This window comes from Vulpes vulpes, chromosome 5 (genome assembly GCF_048418805.1).
Source record: "Vulpes vulpes isolate BD-2025 chromosome 5, VulVul3, whole genome shotgun sequence".
Classification (NCBI taxonomy): Eukaryota; Metazoa; Chordata; class Mammalia; order Carnivora; family Canidae; genus Vulpes; species Vulpes vulpes.
Window position 1 is genome coordinate 9,910,213 of NC_132784.1, and position 18,272 is coordinate 9,928,484.

The window sequence follows — 18,272 nt, forward strand, 5'->3', positions numbered from 1 at the left end:
GACCACTGGAATTTTAAAGCACATGCAGTTGCAATTTTGATTAAATAATTTTGATGAATTTTTTAAATAAAAATATCCAAGTCAAATTTACTACATGAACTGTATGCCTGTGTATTTCCCCACTGTTACTATTCACCCACTGTTAAGCTTCTATTGTATTTTTAATGTAGCTTCTAGACCAACAGAGGTGAATTCTGTATTTCTATTGCCATTTAGGTTTATATATTTTAATTTACCTCATCTAAAACATGCACAGTTTTCCTCACACTTTTATGTCACTAGAATCAGGATGGGTTCACTTAATTGGCAGGTTTTTTCTCGGTGGTCTATAAATTATGGTGACATCTTAAAAATAATGGTGTCTTGGATTTGATGAAACAGGATACTTATAGCAAATTATAATGTTTAGGTATTTTCCTCCATGTTATTTTATGAAACCATAAACTGCTGCACCTTTTTTCTACTACTTGGCCCCTCCCTCATTATACTGCATCCATATGGTCTTGGGGTCTTTTCCAGAACACCTAGGGCCTTTGGACCAGCTGTTCCCTAGCCTGGGAAACTCCCTGCACCCACCCAAGCTGTAGGCACATGGTTTCTCCTTCAGGGCATGCAGTCCCAGCTTAAGTGTCACTGTGCAGAGATGAGCGTGCTTGTTGACCACGCAATTGAAACCAGCTCTACTGCCCAGAAACACTTATCATATTACCCAGTTTTATTTTCATCAAAACACTTACTCTGATATTTTCATTTATTTGTCTCCTACATCACCGGAGCATAAGCTCTGGGAGAACAGAGCTCTTGCCTACCTCGTTCAATACCATCCTAGCACCTAGAACTGAGTCTGACACCAAGTAGGTGCTCAAATATTTCTAGAAGGTATACTTTAGGAAAATAATGGTAGGCTCTTGGACACAATAGATCAACATTTAGCAAGTAACCGTGCTTCAATTTTATAAATAACATTGCATCCCTAGTTTTCTATGTAAATGAATCTCATATATATAAATTCTTTTGTTAGGAAGATGCATTTCTGACTACTATCCAGTTTAATATAATTTTAGAAATATACTAATAGCACAAACCAAGAATAATTTCCATAGCGCGAGATAATTCATACCATCTTTAATATACTTGTACATCTTCCAAATCTACCTATTGACTACAACTGATATCACAAAGGTTGTTTCAAAAACTTCAAGAGTGTGACTACCTTCGAGTTTTTAAACTTTACAAAGAAAGGGTAGTCCTCTCTCCCAAAGGAAAGATGAAGTTAAAATTAATGTTTATACTTAAATTTACTTCCCACAGACCAGTTCAAAGGATTAACTGAAATAAAGTTTGTCTGATATCGCAGAACATCTAACAAGATCAATAATGAGTAAGTTACTGTCAGTTTCTCTAATACTTGCATTTTACATATATGACAAGAGGGGAAAAGAAAAAGGCTGAAACCCTTGAAAAAGTGTTTTTGTCTGCTTTTTTTTTTTTATTTAAAAAAAGACCATGATTCTTTGGGAGGTGATACAAGATTGCTTTCCAGTCAGATCATAATTTCCACAATTTCTGTAATAACTATAAATTTGAAAGGTTCCCACTCTCCCCACCCCAATTCACTTTTGGCACCTGTGTGTGAAATGTCACTTCCAAAAAATGGGAGAAAATATGCTGAATACTGGGTTTTCATCACACAGTACTCCTTTCCTGAGGAAAAATTTTCTGGTTGCTAAATTGAGAATATTGATACAAGAATGCTTAACAATATCTCATCAGTAAAAGCCTTTTTCTAACCAACTCTATGGCTGTCTCAGAAGAAAATTACATAGAAATAGCAGCCAATTCTCAGAGGTAAAAAGGCAATGGCTTCTCTTATCCTTTTCCACTTCTCCTAATTTTACATTTAGAATTAGAGCAAATCTATGAGAGGTAGCAGAAGGTCTGGCACAGGCTCTGGCTTCACGATTTGAAAATACAATTTCAACTCATCACATTCTTCAGAAGAACTCATTATATTTAAAAGAAACACGCAAAGAGGCTCTCTTAACCTCTGCATGCAGAGGTTGACCAGAAGAACATACATTGGTTACCAGCAGAGAAGGATGGGCCTAACCATCTGGCAATTAGGAGATGGTGTATCCAAAGATATAGTCTTGATCTGGTTAGAAAACTGTGTCATTTGTAAAGTATATTACTCTTGAGTCTTCACTTACTCTGCTAAAAAGAAGCTTCTACACAAAAAATCAGTATGCTACAGGAGAGAAATAGCTAACACAGGCTATAGTCGGCTAATATTTAAATACAAAGAATTCAACTTTCATTTTGCATATGTGTGAAGGGTTTGTGAGCTTGTTACTGACCTATTTGGCCCAATTCATATTTATTTTTATTTTTTCACTGTGCTTCAGATCCATGGGGTATTGCCAAAATACTTATCCCCAAAAATCTCTGAATTTTTATTAGAGCTTAATGGATTTATTTGAATACTTCTGTTAAGCTGATAAGAGTTAGGGAGAGTCTTATCCTACTCCCTTCCCCCAAACCTAATTAGACATTTTTATTTCAAAACAAAAGATGGTGATATTATAAAACTAGGGAGGGAAATAAGATGCTATGACAGTACACTTCTTTTTAGTTAACACTTTTTTCTTACCTATAGCACTACGAATGTGATAAAACTTTTGGGAAGGAGAAGGGAAGAAGGAAATTCCAAAACCTCCCAACAAAGTAGCCATTCCAATGCATGGACAAGGGCTTATTTCTTCTGCCAGCCACTGATTCACAAATATTTTCCCCATTTAAAGAAGTATGTGTGAATGAGGTTGGGGAGAGCAAGAACACATCAAGGAGTCAACTATACTCTTCTCTTAATGAGCCCGCCCTATGTCCTTAGTGGCGACTGACTTCATTCACCATCTTGGCTTTCACAGTAAGCAACATCTTTCTTTAAAACTTTTCTTGTTCTTGCTGCTTTTCTTGCCGTTCTTGTCTTTGTTCTCGGACATTTTTTTGGCTCTGATTTCTCTCATTAGGTCAAAGAACACCTGGGGTGGGGAGGAAGGCATGAAAAGAATAGGGAAGAAAAAGCCATTTAATGATTTCATGAAACAATTCCACTAAGCAGGATATGTAGTTACATTTTAAAGCATAAAGCAAACTTATTTTTAGCAACCCTGTACCAAAATTTGCATCAGACTTTCTAGCATTTCCAACCAGGAGTCAAGGTTAAGAATAGGAGTGCCTGCTACCGGGTGCTTTCTTAGATACTACCATGAAATCTTTATCATGACCTTACTAAGGTCAGAATATCATTATGCCTGACAGCTTCCCCAGCAAAACTAGCAGACTTGGAACATGGTGGGGTGGGGAGAAAAGCATAAACAAACTAAGGCTCCTGCACCAGGAAATCGGGAAACGGGGAGGAGAGATATGCTGTCCCACACCCTCCCACGCCCATGCCCCTGCCCTTATTCTCAGGAACAGCCACTGTTCCATTCCTTGTGATGTTCGCTGAAAGGAACTTTATCAAGAACTGATAGAAGACTTGTCCTTTGAATGCCAGTGTGTTACTCAGATACAAATTATCATTTGTCACGATAGTTTGGGTTTTGCCCTCTGCTACCAGCAATCATGCCAAAGTGCTGATGATAACCAAGCAGACAAAATATGCCTCCTACAAAGAAACATTTCAGATTTCTCAGAGGGAATGACAGCATGAGACTGAGTGTAGCCTTTAATCTTTGGATGTTCGTACAAAACTACACACTCCTTTTATTTTCATAGACATACCTTCTTCTTGGTGAAAAGTAAGATCAAGCTTTCCAAGTGGGAGACTCCACATGCATTTACTACCAGCTCTGAGCCCAGAAAAGGACCCCCTTCCCCCAAAGTGACCTAAGCACTCCACCCACAAGAGCAGCAGTGAACAGCTTCAGATGTTACAGCTTTTTCTTTTTGTTCTAACAGCAAAGGCAAGAAGGGAATGGAATGTGTCCAATTGAAAATGATGACGAAGTTGTTCATAGCTGATCTTATCAACAACCTCCCGTCCTTTCGTGTAAATTGTTTACAAGTGAATACAATGCTGCCAGTCATAAGTTTCTGCTGGGTCCTGTTTGGCAGGTCAAGCTGGTCCAGTAGAGGAAGGGGAGATGCAAGGTGCCCTGCAATAGCCCCAACCACCACCACCCTGTCAAAAAAAAAAAAAATACACATCCATGGTTCCATGCTGAGAAAGCCTTCCTGATTTTTTTTTTTAATAAAATACATGTCTGGATTTCCTGCATGTTCCTACATGTAGGAAACAATTTGATAGAAAGAAAGAGATTTGGAATAGCATAGGAATAAATATAAGAGGTGAGAAATAATATGAAGAAAAAATACTTAACAAGTGAACATGTTTCACCTCTCAGACAGATTTATATTGTAGATGCTGCCAAAGTGCTTCTAAAGTGAACGAGTTCTGAGGAGAAATAATGACGGACACCACAGAAATACAATGAATTATAAGAAAATATTTAAAAACGATATACCAACAAATTGGACAACCTGGAAGAAATGAATAAATTCCTAAAAACATAAAATATCCCAAAATAGAATCAGGAAAAAGAAAAACAAAATTTGAACAGACTGATTACTAGTAATAAAATTGATTACTAGTAATAAAATTGAATTCGTAATCAAAAAACTCCCAATATTTAAAAAAAAAAAAAAAAAAAACTCCCAATAAATGAAAGTCAGGGACCAGATGGCTTCACAGGTGAATTGCACCTAACATTAAAGAAGAGTTAATACCTATTCTTCTCTAACTAGTCCAAAAAAAGAAAAGAAAAAAAGGAAGGAACACTTCCAAATCCATTCTGTGAGGTCAATGTTTCCCTGATACAAAACTAGACAAAGAAACCACAAAAAAAGGGAAACTACAGGGGACCCTGGGTGGCTCAGTCAGTTAAGCATCCGACTCCTGATTTCAGCCCAGGTCATGATCTCAGGGTCATGAGACTGAGCCCTGCATTAGACTCCATGCTCAGTGGGGAGTCTGCTTGAGGTTCTCTCTCTGCCCTTCACCCCCCATACCCTCTATCTCTCAGATAAATGATAAATAAATCTTAAAAAGAAAAGTATAGGCCAATATCTCTGATAAACACAGGTGCAAAAATCCTCAACAAAATATCAGCAAACTGAATTCGACAACACATTCCAAGGATCATTCACCACAGTCAAGTGGGACTTATTCTAGAGATGCAAAAGTGGTTCAATATTTGCAAATCAATCATCACCTTAAAAAGAGAAAGAAGGGCAGCCCCGGTGGCTGAGCGGTTTAGCGCCACCTTCAGCCCAGGGTGGGATCCTGGAGACCCGGGATCAAGTCCCATATCGGGCTCCCTGCATGGAGCCTGCTTCTCCATCTGCCTGTGTCTCTGCCTCTCTCTCTCTCTCTCTCTCTCTCTCTCTCTCTCTCTCTCTCTCTCTCTCTCTCCCTCTGTTTCTCATGAATAAATAAATAAAATCTTTAAAAAATAATAATAAAAGGATAAAACCCACATGATCATTTCAATAGATGCAGAAAAAGCATGTGACAAAACACAACATCTGTTCATGATAAAAATTCCCAACAGAGTAGATTCAGAGACAACATACCTCAACATAATAAAGGTCATATCTGAAAAACTCACAGCTAACATCATACTCAATGGTGTAAAAATGAGAGCTTTTCCTTTATGATCAGAAACAAGAATGTCCACTCTTACCACTTCTATTCAAAATAGTATGGAAATCCTAGCCACAGCAATCAGATAAGAAAATGAAATAAAAGGCATACAAATTTAAAAAGAAGAAGTAAAACTGTCACTATTTGCAGGTGACAGGATACAATATACAGAAAACCCTAAAGATACCACAAAAAAACCTATTAAAATGGATAAATTCAGTAAAGTTATAGGATACAAAATTAATACTCAAATTTGTTCTGCTTCTATACACCAAAATTGAAGTAGAAGAAAGAAGAATTAAGAAAATAATCCCATTTACAATTACACCAAAAAGAATAAAATACCTGGAAATAAGTTTTACCAGGAGATAAAAGACCTACACTCTGAGAACTATAATACATTGATAAAAGAAATTGAAGATGACATAAACAAATATAGATATTGCATGCTCATAGACTGGACAAATATTATTAAAATGTCCATACTTCCCAAAGCCATCTACATATTCAGTACAATCCCTATCAAAATACCAATAGTATTTTTCACAGAACTAGAACAAATAATCCTCAAATTTGTATAGAACCACAAAAGACTCTGAATAGCCAAATCAATCCTCAGAAAGAATAATAAAGCTGGAAGTATCATAATCCCAGATATCAAGATATACTTCCAAAACTTTAGTAATCCAAACAGTGTGGTCTTGGCTCAAAAGCAGACATATAGATCAATGGAACAGGACAGAAGGCACAGAAATAAACCCATGATTATATGGTCAATTAATCTAAGACAAAGAAGACAATAATATATAATGGAGAAAAAACAGTCTTTTTAATAAATGGTGTTGGGAAAAGTAGACAGCCACGTGCAAAAGAATGAAACTGGACTATTTTCTTAGACCACATACAAAAATAAACTCGAAATAGACTAAAGATCTAAATGTGAGACCTGAAACTATAAAACTCATAAAAGAAAAAACATAGGCACAAGCACCAAGTTTTGTATGGAAGTCGTGAATAACTATATTGTACATGCACACCTGAAGCTAATATTGCACTGTATGTTAACTATACTGGAATTTAAATCAAAGCTTGAGAAAAAAAGAAAATATAGGCAGTAATTTCTTGGACATCAGCCTTAGCAACATATTTGTGGATCTATCTCCTCAGGCAAGGGAAACAAAAGCAAAAATAAACTATTGGTAGTACACCAAAAGAAAAAGCTTTTGAATAGGTAAGGAAACCATCAACAAAAGAAAAAAACAACTAATAAATGGGAGAAGATACTTGTAAATCATAAATTTGATAAGGGGTTAATGTCCAAAATATATAAAGAATATACAAAACTCAACACCTAAAAACCAAATAATCTCATTAAAAATGCACAGAGGACCTGAATAAACATTTTTCCAAAGAAGACCTACAGAAGGCCACAGGCACATGAAAAGACACATCACTCATCCTCAGGGAAATGTAGATCAAAACCACGATGAGGGATCACCTCTCACACCTGTCAGGCCAATAACAAGACAAGAAAATAAGTGTTAGCAAGGATATGGAGAAAAGGAAACACTTGTGCACTACGGATAGAAATGTAAAATGGTACAGCCACTATGGAAAACAGTATGGAGGTCCCTCAAAAACTTAAAAACAGAACTACCATATGATCCAGTAATTGCACTACTGGGTATCTATCCAAAGAAAATGAAAACACTAATTCAAAAATATATACGCACCCTGATGTTTACAGAAGCATGATTTACAAGAGCCAAATTACGGAAGCAACACAGGTGACCACTGATAGATGAATGGATAAGGAAGAAGAGGTATAAATACAATGGAATATTACTCAGCCATGAAAAAAAGAATGTGATCTTGACATTTGTAATGGCATGGATGGGCTTAGAGGGTACTATACTAAGTGAAATAAGACAAGCAGAGAAAGACAAATGCCATATGATTTCACTTATATGTGGAATTTAAAAAGCAAAAGAAACAAACAAAAACAGACTCTTAAATACAGAGAACAAACTGTTATTTGCCAAAGGGGAGGAGGGCAGGAGGATGGGTGAATTAGGTGATGGAGATTAAGAGGTACAAACTGTCAGTTATGAAATAAGTCATAGTGATGAAAAGTAGAGCACAGGGAACAGAGTCAATAATACTGTAATAACACGGTGTGGTGACAGATGATGAGTACATTTATCGTAATGAGCACTAAGTAATATACAGAATTGTTAAATCAACTTGTTGTACACCTGAAATGAATATAACATTGCATGCCAATTATACTTGAATAAGTATTTTTTTTAAAAATAAAGTGAGTCCTCTCTAACACCAATATTCTAAATACCAATGTTCTTCTAGCATCACTTCAGGCTAAAGCTTGATTACAAATCTGTCCCTCTTCAGGTAATGAGTAAAGGAGAATCATTTCCCCCTAAGAAAGAGCAATGTAAGAAGCGCTTTGAGGGATTCAGATGCTGCTGCTGCTGAATACAAAGCAGATAACAGCCACTGCCGGGCTGCCAAAATGAAATAGGTTTAGATGTTACAAGAGCATGGATCATGAAGTAAGAGCCAATGAACAAGGTGAAGGCAGAAGGCAAAGCCTCATCTCTAAGGCTGTCTACTTTAAGTGTGTGGCAACCACTTTGAACCTTAATTCTTTAAAAAAAAAAATACTAACAATGGCAATCACTGGTAGGTGGATTTTCAAATTGTCAATGTCCATCATTTTCAAGGTCACCCTTTCATTGGCTTCAGAGATCTGAATGAGAAAGTACGCTGGGGATGAGTAAGAGAGAGAAGAGAGGAGAGATCCCTAGAGAGTTGATCCTAAGAGCAAAAACTAATTAGAAGCTAAGTTATAAAGACAGAGCACCTTGGCTCTGCCAGTGGCCAGTTAGGTGAAAAGAAGAAGTCTAACTAATATCTCAATGACAGCAAAACCAAGATACACCACGTGTCTTTGGGGAATCTCCTAAGAACCTGCTGAAGAATGTGATCCTGAAGAACAGGCCACAGAAGATGAGAGCAGAGGGAAGCTACTTATGTCCGTCCTACCCGGTCTGCACAAAGCCAGGGCCTCATCTTACCACACTTCCAAGGGCCATGCCAACACTAAGCATACCCACAAAGGTGCATGACTCTGAGTTGTTTTAACTCCAGGGCCAAATCCTTCCAGGGCTTCTCACTATACTGGTTGAGACATCTGGAAAAATCAGTCCTCCTCTACATTCCATAAACAGTTCCCTCAAAGCCAAACAGATGAGGCATCTACATTCTGCTGTTTCTAGGAAACACACACAGAGCACACACCTACCTTGTCCACATTAGCTCGCGTTTTAGCCGATGTCTCCACGTACTGCACACCCCACTCCTCTGCTTTAGTCCTCGCCTCTTCGATGGGCACCTGCCTCCGCTCCTCTAGGTCAGACTTGTTTCCCACGACAAGCAATGGAATTTTATCTTCTTCAGCCTTAACACGGAGGATCTGTTCCCTAAGGCATAGCATCAAAATAACCAAAACAAAACAATACAATACGGCTGAAAAAGCTTAAATAAGAACTCAATTTCACTGATGCCTTTCCTAGGAAGCAGAAAAACTTGTTACACTTAGGACATGTTCCAAGGACGCACTCTGTAGATCCTGCCATAAACTAGACAAGTGTTTTCAAAGCCTGGTTCTCAGTCTGCCTATACCAGAGGGATGGGGGGGTGCTCATCACAGATACAGATTTCTGGGTCCAACAGGAGTCCTGCAGAAGTAATGTCTGAATAGGGGCCCAGGATTCTGCATTTCAACAGGGTCCCAAATTTATGTTTAGGCATTGAAAAATTTTTAACAAAAAGAACTTGGGAACCGCTGAGATAAAAACAAGCTAAGAGAAGTATCTTCATACATATAAAATGCTTATTAATTCCCTGTAAAAAAATGCTATGATTTCTTTGTGAGAGTAACAGCTATGAAGTCAATGTTTTTCATAATGAAGGCAGTGGTCTATTAGATCATGAAATGAGTTTAATGAGTCACAACCAGTAATTTTTTTCCTCAATGAAACAATATTATAGAACAGAAACTCAGAGGGAATCTTGAGTATTAGATCAAGTATGGTTTTGTGAGACTTCTGTTTCGATTCTAACTGTATGTGTGTATGCAGCTGTTCCCCCAAAGACAGGTTCCATTTGGATACAGTAAATGTTACAGCCAACAGAATGGAGTCAGTTATGTTAGGGTGTGTATTTTAATGCATATTATATTTCTACTACAAAGTGAAAAAAAAAAAGAAAGAAAATAATGCACATTAAATTCTACCTCTACTAAAACTATCAGCTATCTAAAATGATTAATCTAGGGGCACCTGGGTGGCTCAGTGGTTGAGCATATACCTTCAGCTCGGGTTGTAATCCTGGGGGTCCTGGGATAGAGTCCCATATCAGGAACCCCGCAGGGAGCCTGCTTCTCCCTCTACCTCTGTCTCTGCCCCTATCTGTGTGCCTCATGAATAAATAAATAAAACCTTTTCAATAAATAAATAAAATTATTAATCAAAATCCAGCATTAAAAAAATTAAACATTCCATTGTCATTCTTTTGGTCCAGTAAAAACACTTCTACTTTCTAAAATACTCCAAGAAGAGACTCCTTCAAAAGCATATTTTATGGAGCTCTGCATTGATTTTTATATGACATAGGGTAATATTTCATAATAAAAATATATTATATAATTACAAGTTTTCCATTAGAGTCAATTTAAGTATCCGATATCAAATGTTCTAAGAAAAATGAAAAAAAAGAAAAGTAGATACTTGAAAATTGCCTTTTAGCAGCTTTGCTATAGGTTACATTTCAACAGAGGTCAAAGAACATACTAAACTTAGAAGTTATATGATCAACACAACTATGAACGAGAAAAACTAATAGCTCTCTGGTTTATTAGTCATGCAGACGTTTGTAACATTACCTCATTAATAAACATATTCAATCAAAAATGGGAGTATCGAGTCTGGTCTCTTCTTACAAACCTATTTTTCTAGCTTATTGAATATCATCCAGGGAAATTTTCAAGGAAGATAGAGCATATTAACGTTTTAAGTTGGGACCTTCCCATAGATTAGAAATGCTACGTTTGAAAACTGCAAACAGGCATATGGTGAGTTTAACTGCAAAGACTCAGATACTGTGCCTCCACTCTTTGTTTCCGATGCCTTGAGAAACCTGGACAGACCTGTGACTTTTATCTGAATCTCCAGAGTTCAAGTCAGAAGTAACTTGCCCAACCTTTTTTTTTTTTTTTTTTTTTTTTTTTTTGGTAGTCATCTGTCCTTTTGCTTCTAAGGATCCCTGTTCTCACATAATGACTGACACCCATCTCTCAAGATGAGATGAGACTCTGCTTGGAATCTCTGAGAATGCATGAATGTTGTCTGTGTGTGTACGATAGTGTGGGGGGACAGGACGAGGGCTGTATTGTCTATTCTCTTGTCTGGACTCTTCCACTGCCCATCATTTCCCTTCTTGGCAAGTCATGGGGTAATAGGAAGTCAAAAGGTACAGGATATGCAAGAAAATAAGGAAGTGTGTGCATCTGTCTTGTTTATCCTGAAGGACAGAGAAAATAGGATTATGTAGCTGCAAACACAATTATGAATATAGGGGCTATTCCCACAGAGAGAAAAATCTAGGTGTATTGGGAAAGTCTGAAAAATTAATAGGACTGCTCATAAGAGTCGTGATCATATAACTGATCACCACAACACACACACTTTAGTACCAGAGAATTTAGGTGTTCCACCTCTGAAGACTTGACACTATGCAGCAAAGCAACAGAGCGCTACTTTGTTTACCTCCCATTCACTCTGCTGGTTTAGCTGGGTTCACCCCTTGAGGCCTCCCGGGCTCACTGATGCTTCTTTCCCAATATTTAGTTTCCCTATTTTGATCTTTGGCTAATCCTTTAATTTCTGACCAAAACTTGCTAAAAAATGGGGGGGGGGGGGGGTTCTTTTCTCCCCTTCTTAGTTCCCTATTAGACTCTAGATCTGGTTCTTAAAATCAAAAGTCCTCTGGATATAAGGAGAGTAGATGAAAATATACAGTTGTATAAGAGAAACACAAAGCATATGAGGCAAGGAGAAAGACGCTCTTCTTGTTAGAATTCCTAAGGATTATGCCTAACAGCTCACATTTCTTTATGACAAAATGAACTTCCAGTAACTTTAACTACTGCATTTAGGGCCGCCTGCTGGCTCAGCGGGGAGCCTCTGCCTTAGGCTCAGGGCGTGATCCTGGGGACCTAGGATAGAGTCCCATATCAGGCTCCCTGCATGGAGCCTGCTTCTTGCTTCTCCCTCTGCCTGTGTCTCTGCCTCTCTCTCTGGGTCTCTCATGAATAAATAAATAAAATCTAAAAAAAAAAAAAAAAAGCTACTGCATTTAAAATGAATTGCAGCAGTTAATATTCCACCACACAAGCACCAGGTGCTCACAGTGTGAGAAGGCACGGGGCCACCATACAATGCAGTGGCCATGCAGCCTGCCCCGAAGAGTTTACAGCTTAGAGCCTCACTTCATCTCATCAACTAACAAATGCAGTTTCAGACAGAGAGAATCTCCAATGTTAAGTAAAGTTGCCCAGGGTCACAAAACTGCTAAGGGGCAGGGGATGGATTCAAAGCCAGATCTGTCTGATTCTAAGGCTGGGCCCTTTCCATTCACCTCTGCTAACAGTCCTTACGGTAGCAGCAAACGGTCACTCGGACACACATCCTTCACTCTCCTGACAATGTTTCATCAACCTCAAAATAGATCAAAAGTATTACTTTTCTGCAAAAGTATAAAAAAGATAAAAATGGTTGAGGTGCCTGGGTGGCTCAGTTGGTTAAGTGTCTGACTCTTGATTTCAGCTCAGGTCATGATCTCAGGGCCCTGGAATCAAGCTCCACATCGGGCTCCGAGCTCAGTGGGGAGTCTGCTTGAGATTCTCTCTCTCCTTCTCCCTCTGCCCCTACCCCTGCTTGTTGCTCTCTTTCTGTTTCTCTCTCTCTCTCTCTCTCTCTCTCTCTCTCTCTCTCAAATAAATAAATAAAATCTTTGGGGAAAAAAAGATATATTTTTATTAGTGAACTCCTCAATCACTGTCCCTTAGGATTTATATGAAAACAAAATTATAGATTCCTGAGAATATGGAATGGCTTCATCCTCTCTAGGGACAACAGATTCTTAAGATAATTTATATTCAGAAATTATAGAAACAGGGAAACCCAAAGAGATTATAACAAATGGTGGACTATCATGTGCCAAGATTCAAAAAGCCGCAGAAAATTCTTCTTAACAGCAAGCTCAACCCTCTACTACTGTACTCACCCCTAAAGTCCTGCCAAGCCAAAAAAGAGAGGCAAAAAGCCTCCCAGAGTCTGGAGGCTATTTCACTTCAAACATACCTGAATTCAGCAGTTGCTGTAAACGATTCATGTTCTGTGATTGAGAACACGAGGAGGAAGCCTTCCCCACTGCGGAAGTAGTTGTCTCGAATGGCTGCATAGTCCTCTTGTCCAGCCGTGTCCAGAATATCTATCTGGACTTCTTCTCCATCAAGAACCACTTTCTTCCTGTAACTGTCAGCTTTGGTAGGTTCATAGTCTTCTACAAACTGAGGAAGTAAACAACATGATCAGTAATTAACAAAGTTTTAAGGGAAAAAAAAATCTGCCAAAAAATACATTTCAATACATGGGCACTTGGCCTACAATCAACTGAGTATTTATTGGGTGCCTATCATTATCACACTATGTACAAAGCACTATGAAATAAAAATAACTCCTATATAACACTTCTGTTCTTTATTGCTCTCAGCTCTACCACTTTTTATTTATTTTGCTTTTAAACAAGAGCAGATATTCCCATTTTGTAGATGAGGAGACCAAGCACAGGGCAGAAGGAACACTTGGCATTATTATTCTCAGGATAAAATTACAATAACAAACACTGGCAAGAGTGAGAAGCAGAAGCTCTTACATATAATCAACAGAAGTATAAAACTCATCTGAAAAGTAATTTGGCAAAAGAAACTAGGAAGATTAAATATACACATAATGAAATATAAAAATAAACCCATCAAGCACCAGAAGAAAACATGGGTGAAATCCTTTTATTACCTTGAAGTAGGGAAGGCCTTTTTAACTATGACTCAAACTCCAGAAGCCATGTAAGAAAAAATTGATAAATTAGACTACATAAAAAACTTTTAAAACTTCCATATGGCACAACACACTATAAAGAAAGACAAATGACAAACAGGGAAAAAGTATTTGAACCCACATCACAAAGAGCTATATTTAAACAGTTCCTAGAAACAGGGAGAAAAAAAGATCAACAATCCAATGGGGAAAAAGTGGCAACAGACATAAACAATTCACAGAAAAATAAATACATATGATGTTAAACATACGAAAAGATGTTCATCCTCACTGAATATAGAGAATGGAAATTGTTAACTACATGGAAATAGCATTTTTCACCTACCAGACTCGCAAAAACCCCAATGTTGGACAACACACTCTGGGGAAATAGGCCCTCTTGTACATGGCTGGTGGGAGTGGAGAACAGTGCAGTCTTTATGGAGATGAACAGAGCAAGACCTAAGAGCACTGGAGAAGCACTCATCCTCAGTCCCAGCCACTCTGCTTCTAGGGATCTAATCTACAGCAACATACAAGGTGATCCCTGTGGCACTGTGACAGCAAACAATTAATAACCACCCAAACATCCAGCAGCAGGCACCCACCAATGGAATACTATGCAGTTATAAAAAATGACAAAGAGAACTACGTACAGATACATAATAAAGGTCTCCAGATTATAAGTCTACCTTTTGCACAAGTAGGGAGAATAAGGAAAAAATGTGTGTGTGTATAGTTGTTTGTATATATATTATATATATTATATATTATATATATATATATCTTAACATATATGTATATGCCTACGTACCTATGTATATATGTATGTATATGTTTGCCAAAAAGATACTCTGAAAAGAAATAAAACAAACAAACTTAAAAGTTATGAAACATGGGATGCCTGGGTGGCTCAGTGGTTGAGTGACTGCCTTTGGCTCAGGTCATGATCCCAGGGTTCTGGTATCAAGTCCCACATAGGGCTCCACACAGGGAGCCTGCTTCTCCTTCTGCCTATGTCTTTGCCTGTGTCTTTCATGAATAAATAAATAAATAATCTTTAAAAAAGAACACTTTAAAATTAAATCAGTGCTGGTTTAGGCAGATATCCACATGCAGAAGAATGAAGTTAGACCCGTACTTCACATCACATACAAAAATTAACTCAAAATGGATTAAGACCAAAATGTAAGAGCTAAAACCACAAACTCTAAGAAGAAAACACAGGTGTAAGTCTTTATGACCTGAGACTTGGCAATACATCCTTAGGACCTCAAAAGCACAAGCAACAACAAGAAATAAACTGGACTTCATCAAAATGTAAAACTGTCATGCTTCAAAGGACACCATCAAGAAAGTGAAAAGATAACCCATAAAATGAGAGAAAATATTTGTGTATCATCTAAGAAGGAACTTGTATTACAAATACATAAGACACTTAAAATTGAACAATAAAATAGCTCAATTTAAAAATAGACTAAGGACTGGAATAAACATTTCTCTGAAGAAAACACACAAATGGCCAATAAGCCCAATATCATCAGTCATCAGAGAAATGCAAATCAGAACCCCAATGAAGTACTACTTCATACATACCTAGGATTATAATCAAAAAGAAACAATGACAAGTGTTGGCAAGGGTATGGAGAAACTAGAACCCTCATACATTGCTTGCAGGATTACAAAATGGTGCAGCTGCTATGGAAAACAGTTTTGCAGTTCCCAAGAAGTTATACGTACAGTTACCATAAGACCTAGCAAGTTTCACGCCTCAATATATTCAGGCAAGAGAATTTAAGACATAGGTCTATAAAAATTTATACACAAATGTTCATGGTGACATTATTCAAAATAGCCAAAAAGAAGAAATAATCCAAATGTTCATCAATGTATGAATGGATAAACAAAATATAGCATACCCAGACAATGGAATATTACTCCGTGATAAAAAGAAATGAAGTATTGCGGTGCCTGGGTGGTTCAGTAGGTTAAGCATGCAACGCTTGATTTCAGCTCAGGTCATGATCCTAGCATCATGAGATCGAGCCCCACACTGGGCTCTGTGCTGGGTGTATAACCTGCTTAGGATTCTCTCTCTCTCTCTCTCTCCCTCCACTTGAGTGCATGCGCTCTCTCTCTCTAAAATAAATAAATAAATAAGGATCTTTTTTTTTTTAAAAAAAAGAACAAAGTACTAATACAAGTTACAACACGGTGAGCTTTCAAAACATTTTGCTAAGTCAAAGAAACCAGATATAAAGACCACATATGATATGATTCCAATTATATGAAATGTCTAGATAGGCAAATCCATAAAAACAGAAAGTGGTTGTCAGGAACCAGAAGTAGAAGCAGGGGAGGCAATAATGAGGAAAAATTGCTTATATGTAGGGAGTTTTCCCTTTTGAGAAAATTCTTCTAAAATTATATAATGGTGATGATTGCATATCTGTGTGAATACACTAAAAAGTCATTGAATTGTACATTTGAAAAGGGTGAATATCATGGTATATGAATTATATCTTAATATATTGTAGTCTAAATTTTTAAAAATTTAAAAATTGAACTGAGATTATCAGTTTGAACTTATGGCCCCTCTGAAGAATACCCTTAAAAAAAGCCTCATGCTAGGGCACCTGGGTGGCTCAGTGGGTTAAGCATTCAACTACTGATTTAGGCTCAGGTCATGATCTCAAGGTTGTGAGATCCAGCCCCACATGGGCCTCTGCAGTCAGCAGGGAGTCTGCTTCTCTCCGTCTACTACCTCTTTCTCCCCTCTCCCTCAGCCCCTCTCACCACTCATGCACACCTTCTCTCTAAAATAATTTTTTTTAAAAAGAGCCTCATGCTGCCAATTGAGAGCTAATGGTTCAGATTATTTTAAATTTCAAATAAAAAAATGAAAAGAATTTTATATTAGGTTCTTACATTTGTATTAATAGTTGTATTAAAATACACAATATGTGAAAATTGACCTATGCTTCACACAGTGTCCTTTTAACTCCTTTCCAAAGAGACAAATCCATGACCCCAAAAAACCCCACCACCCAGTGCAAATCTCTGAATACCACCATAAAGCACCTCAATTGTATATTTCTGAGCTTTCAAGTTTAAAACCAGCAAGAGTTCCATGGACTCCCGGGACATAGGAAGTCACAGTGTCCTGATATGACTGCATACCTCTGTGCCACTGAAAAGTGTACAGATTATTAGGACATAGATTACAATCTTGATGTTTCCTTTTTTCCACTAGAAACAGGAAATCCCTGATGTCTTGGTATCTGTTAAGATGCTCCATGCTCCTGGTCTTGCAAGGCTGTGTGTGATTCAGTTTCAGATGCCCAAGACACAAAACTGAAACAAACTTCATAGAGACTCCTTCTTACTGAGCATGTCTAAGATGCCTTAGCTAGCCACTGAGCTAGCCACAAAGGAGTATAAAAAGTCAAAAATAAAAAGGTTAAGATCTCCCTCCAATTTATCTCAAAGTCAGAACTTAGCCAAAAAGAAAAACTTCTGAGACCACTGCTCCTCACATAATCCAATTTTCATAGCAATTTCACCATATAAGCTAATTTTTTTAACTTGGGGTAAAGCACTGACCAAGAACAAAGAATGTGGGTAGCCCATGAGACTTTAGATAACTGGCATCCCCAAGCACAAGACTCAGTTTCCTTCTCTGTGAAATCGGGCCTTACTAGCTGACATCTCAGGCAGGAGTCACCACACTTGACCATATATCAGAATCGCCAGGAGAGCTTCCCATTTCCCATTTCTAGAACACTCTAGAAATGTTATCCAGAAGGTGTTGTTTTTTTTATAATAAATTTATTTTTTATTGGTGTTCAATTTGCCAACATACAGAATAACACCCAGTGGTCATCCCGTCAAGTGCCCCCCTCAGTACCCATCACCCATTCACCCCCACCCTCCGCCCTCCTCCCCTTCCACCACTCCTAGTTCGTTTCCCAGAGTCAGGAGTCTTTATGTTCTGTCTCCCTTTCTGATATTTCCCGCACACTTCTTCTCCCTTCCCTTATACTCCCTTTCACTATTATTTATATTCCCCAAATGAATGAGAACATATAATGTTTGTCCTTCTCCGATTGACTTACTTCACTCAGCATAATACCCTCCAGTTCCATCCACGTTGAAGCAAATGGTGGGTGTCATTTCTAATGGCTGAGGAATATTTCATTGTATACATAAACCACATCTTCTTTATCCATTCATCTTTCGATGGACACTGAGGCTCCTTCCACAGTTTGGCTATTGTGGACATTGCTGCTAGAAACATCGGGGTGCAGGTGTCCCGGCGTTTCATTGCATCTGTATCTTTGGGGTAAATCCCCAACAGTGCAATTGCTGGGTCGTAGGGCAGGTCTATT

General features: G+C 37.9%; 1 protein-coding gene across 2 annotated transcripts in view; it reads right to left on the minus strand.

The window, feature by feature from the left end:
• Window positions 1-1,466: 1,466 nt before the first annotated feature.
• The window catches only part of RALB (RAS like proto-oncogene B), a 48,216-nt gene continuing 31,410 nt past the window's right edge, over window positions 1,467-18,272 (minus strand). For both annotated transcript variants that reach the window (XM_072757540.1, XM_072757541.1), the window contains 3 exons: window positions 13,150-13,358; window positions 9,030-9,207; window positions 1,467-3,041 (listed from right to left, as the gene is read on the minus strand). In XM_072757540.1, coding sequence (XP_072613641.1) covers window positions 2,922-3,041; window positions 9,030-9,207; window positions 13,150-13,358 — 507 coding nt within the window. In that variant the 3' untranslated portion in view covers window positions 1,467-2,921. The remainder of the gene's footprint in view (window positions 3,042-9,029; window positions 9,208-13,149; window positions 13,359-18,272) is intronic.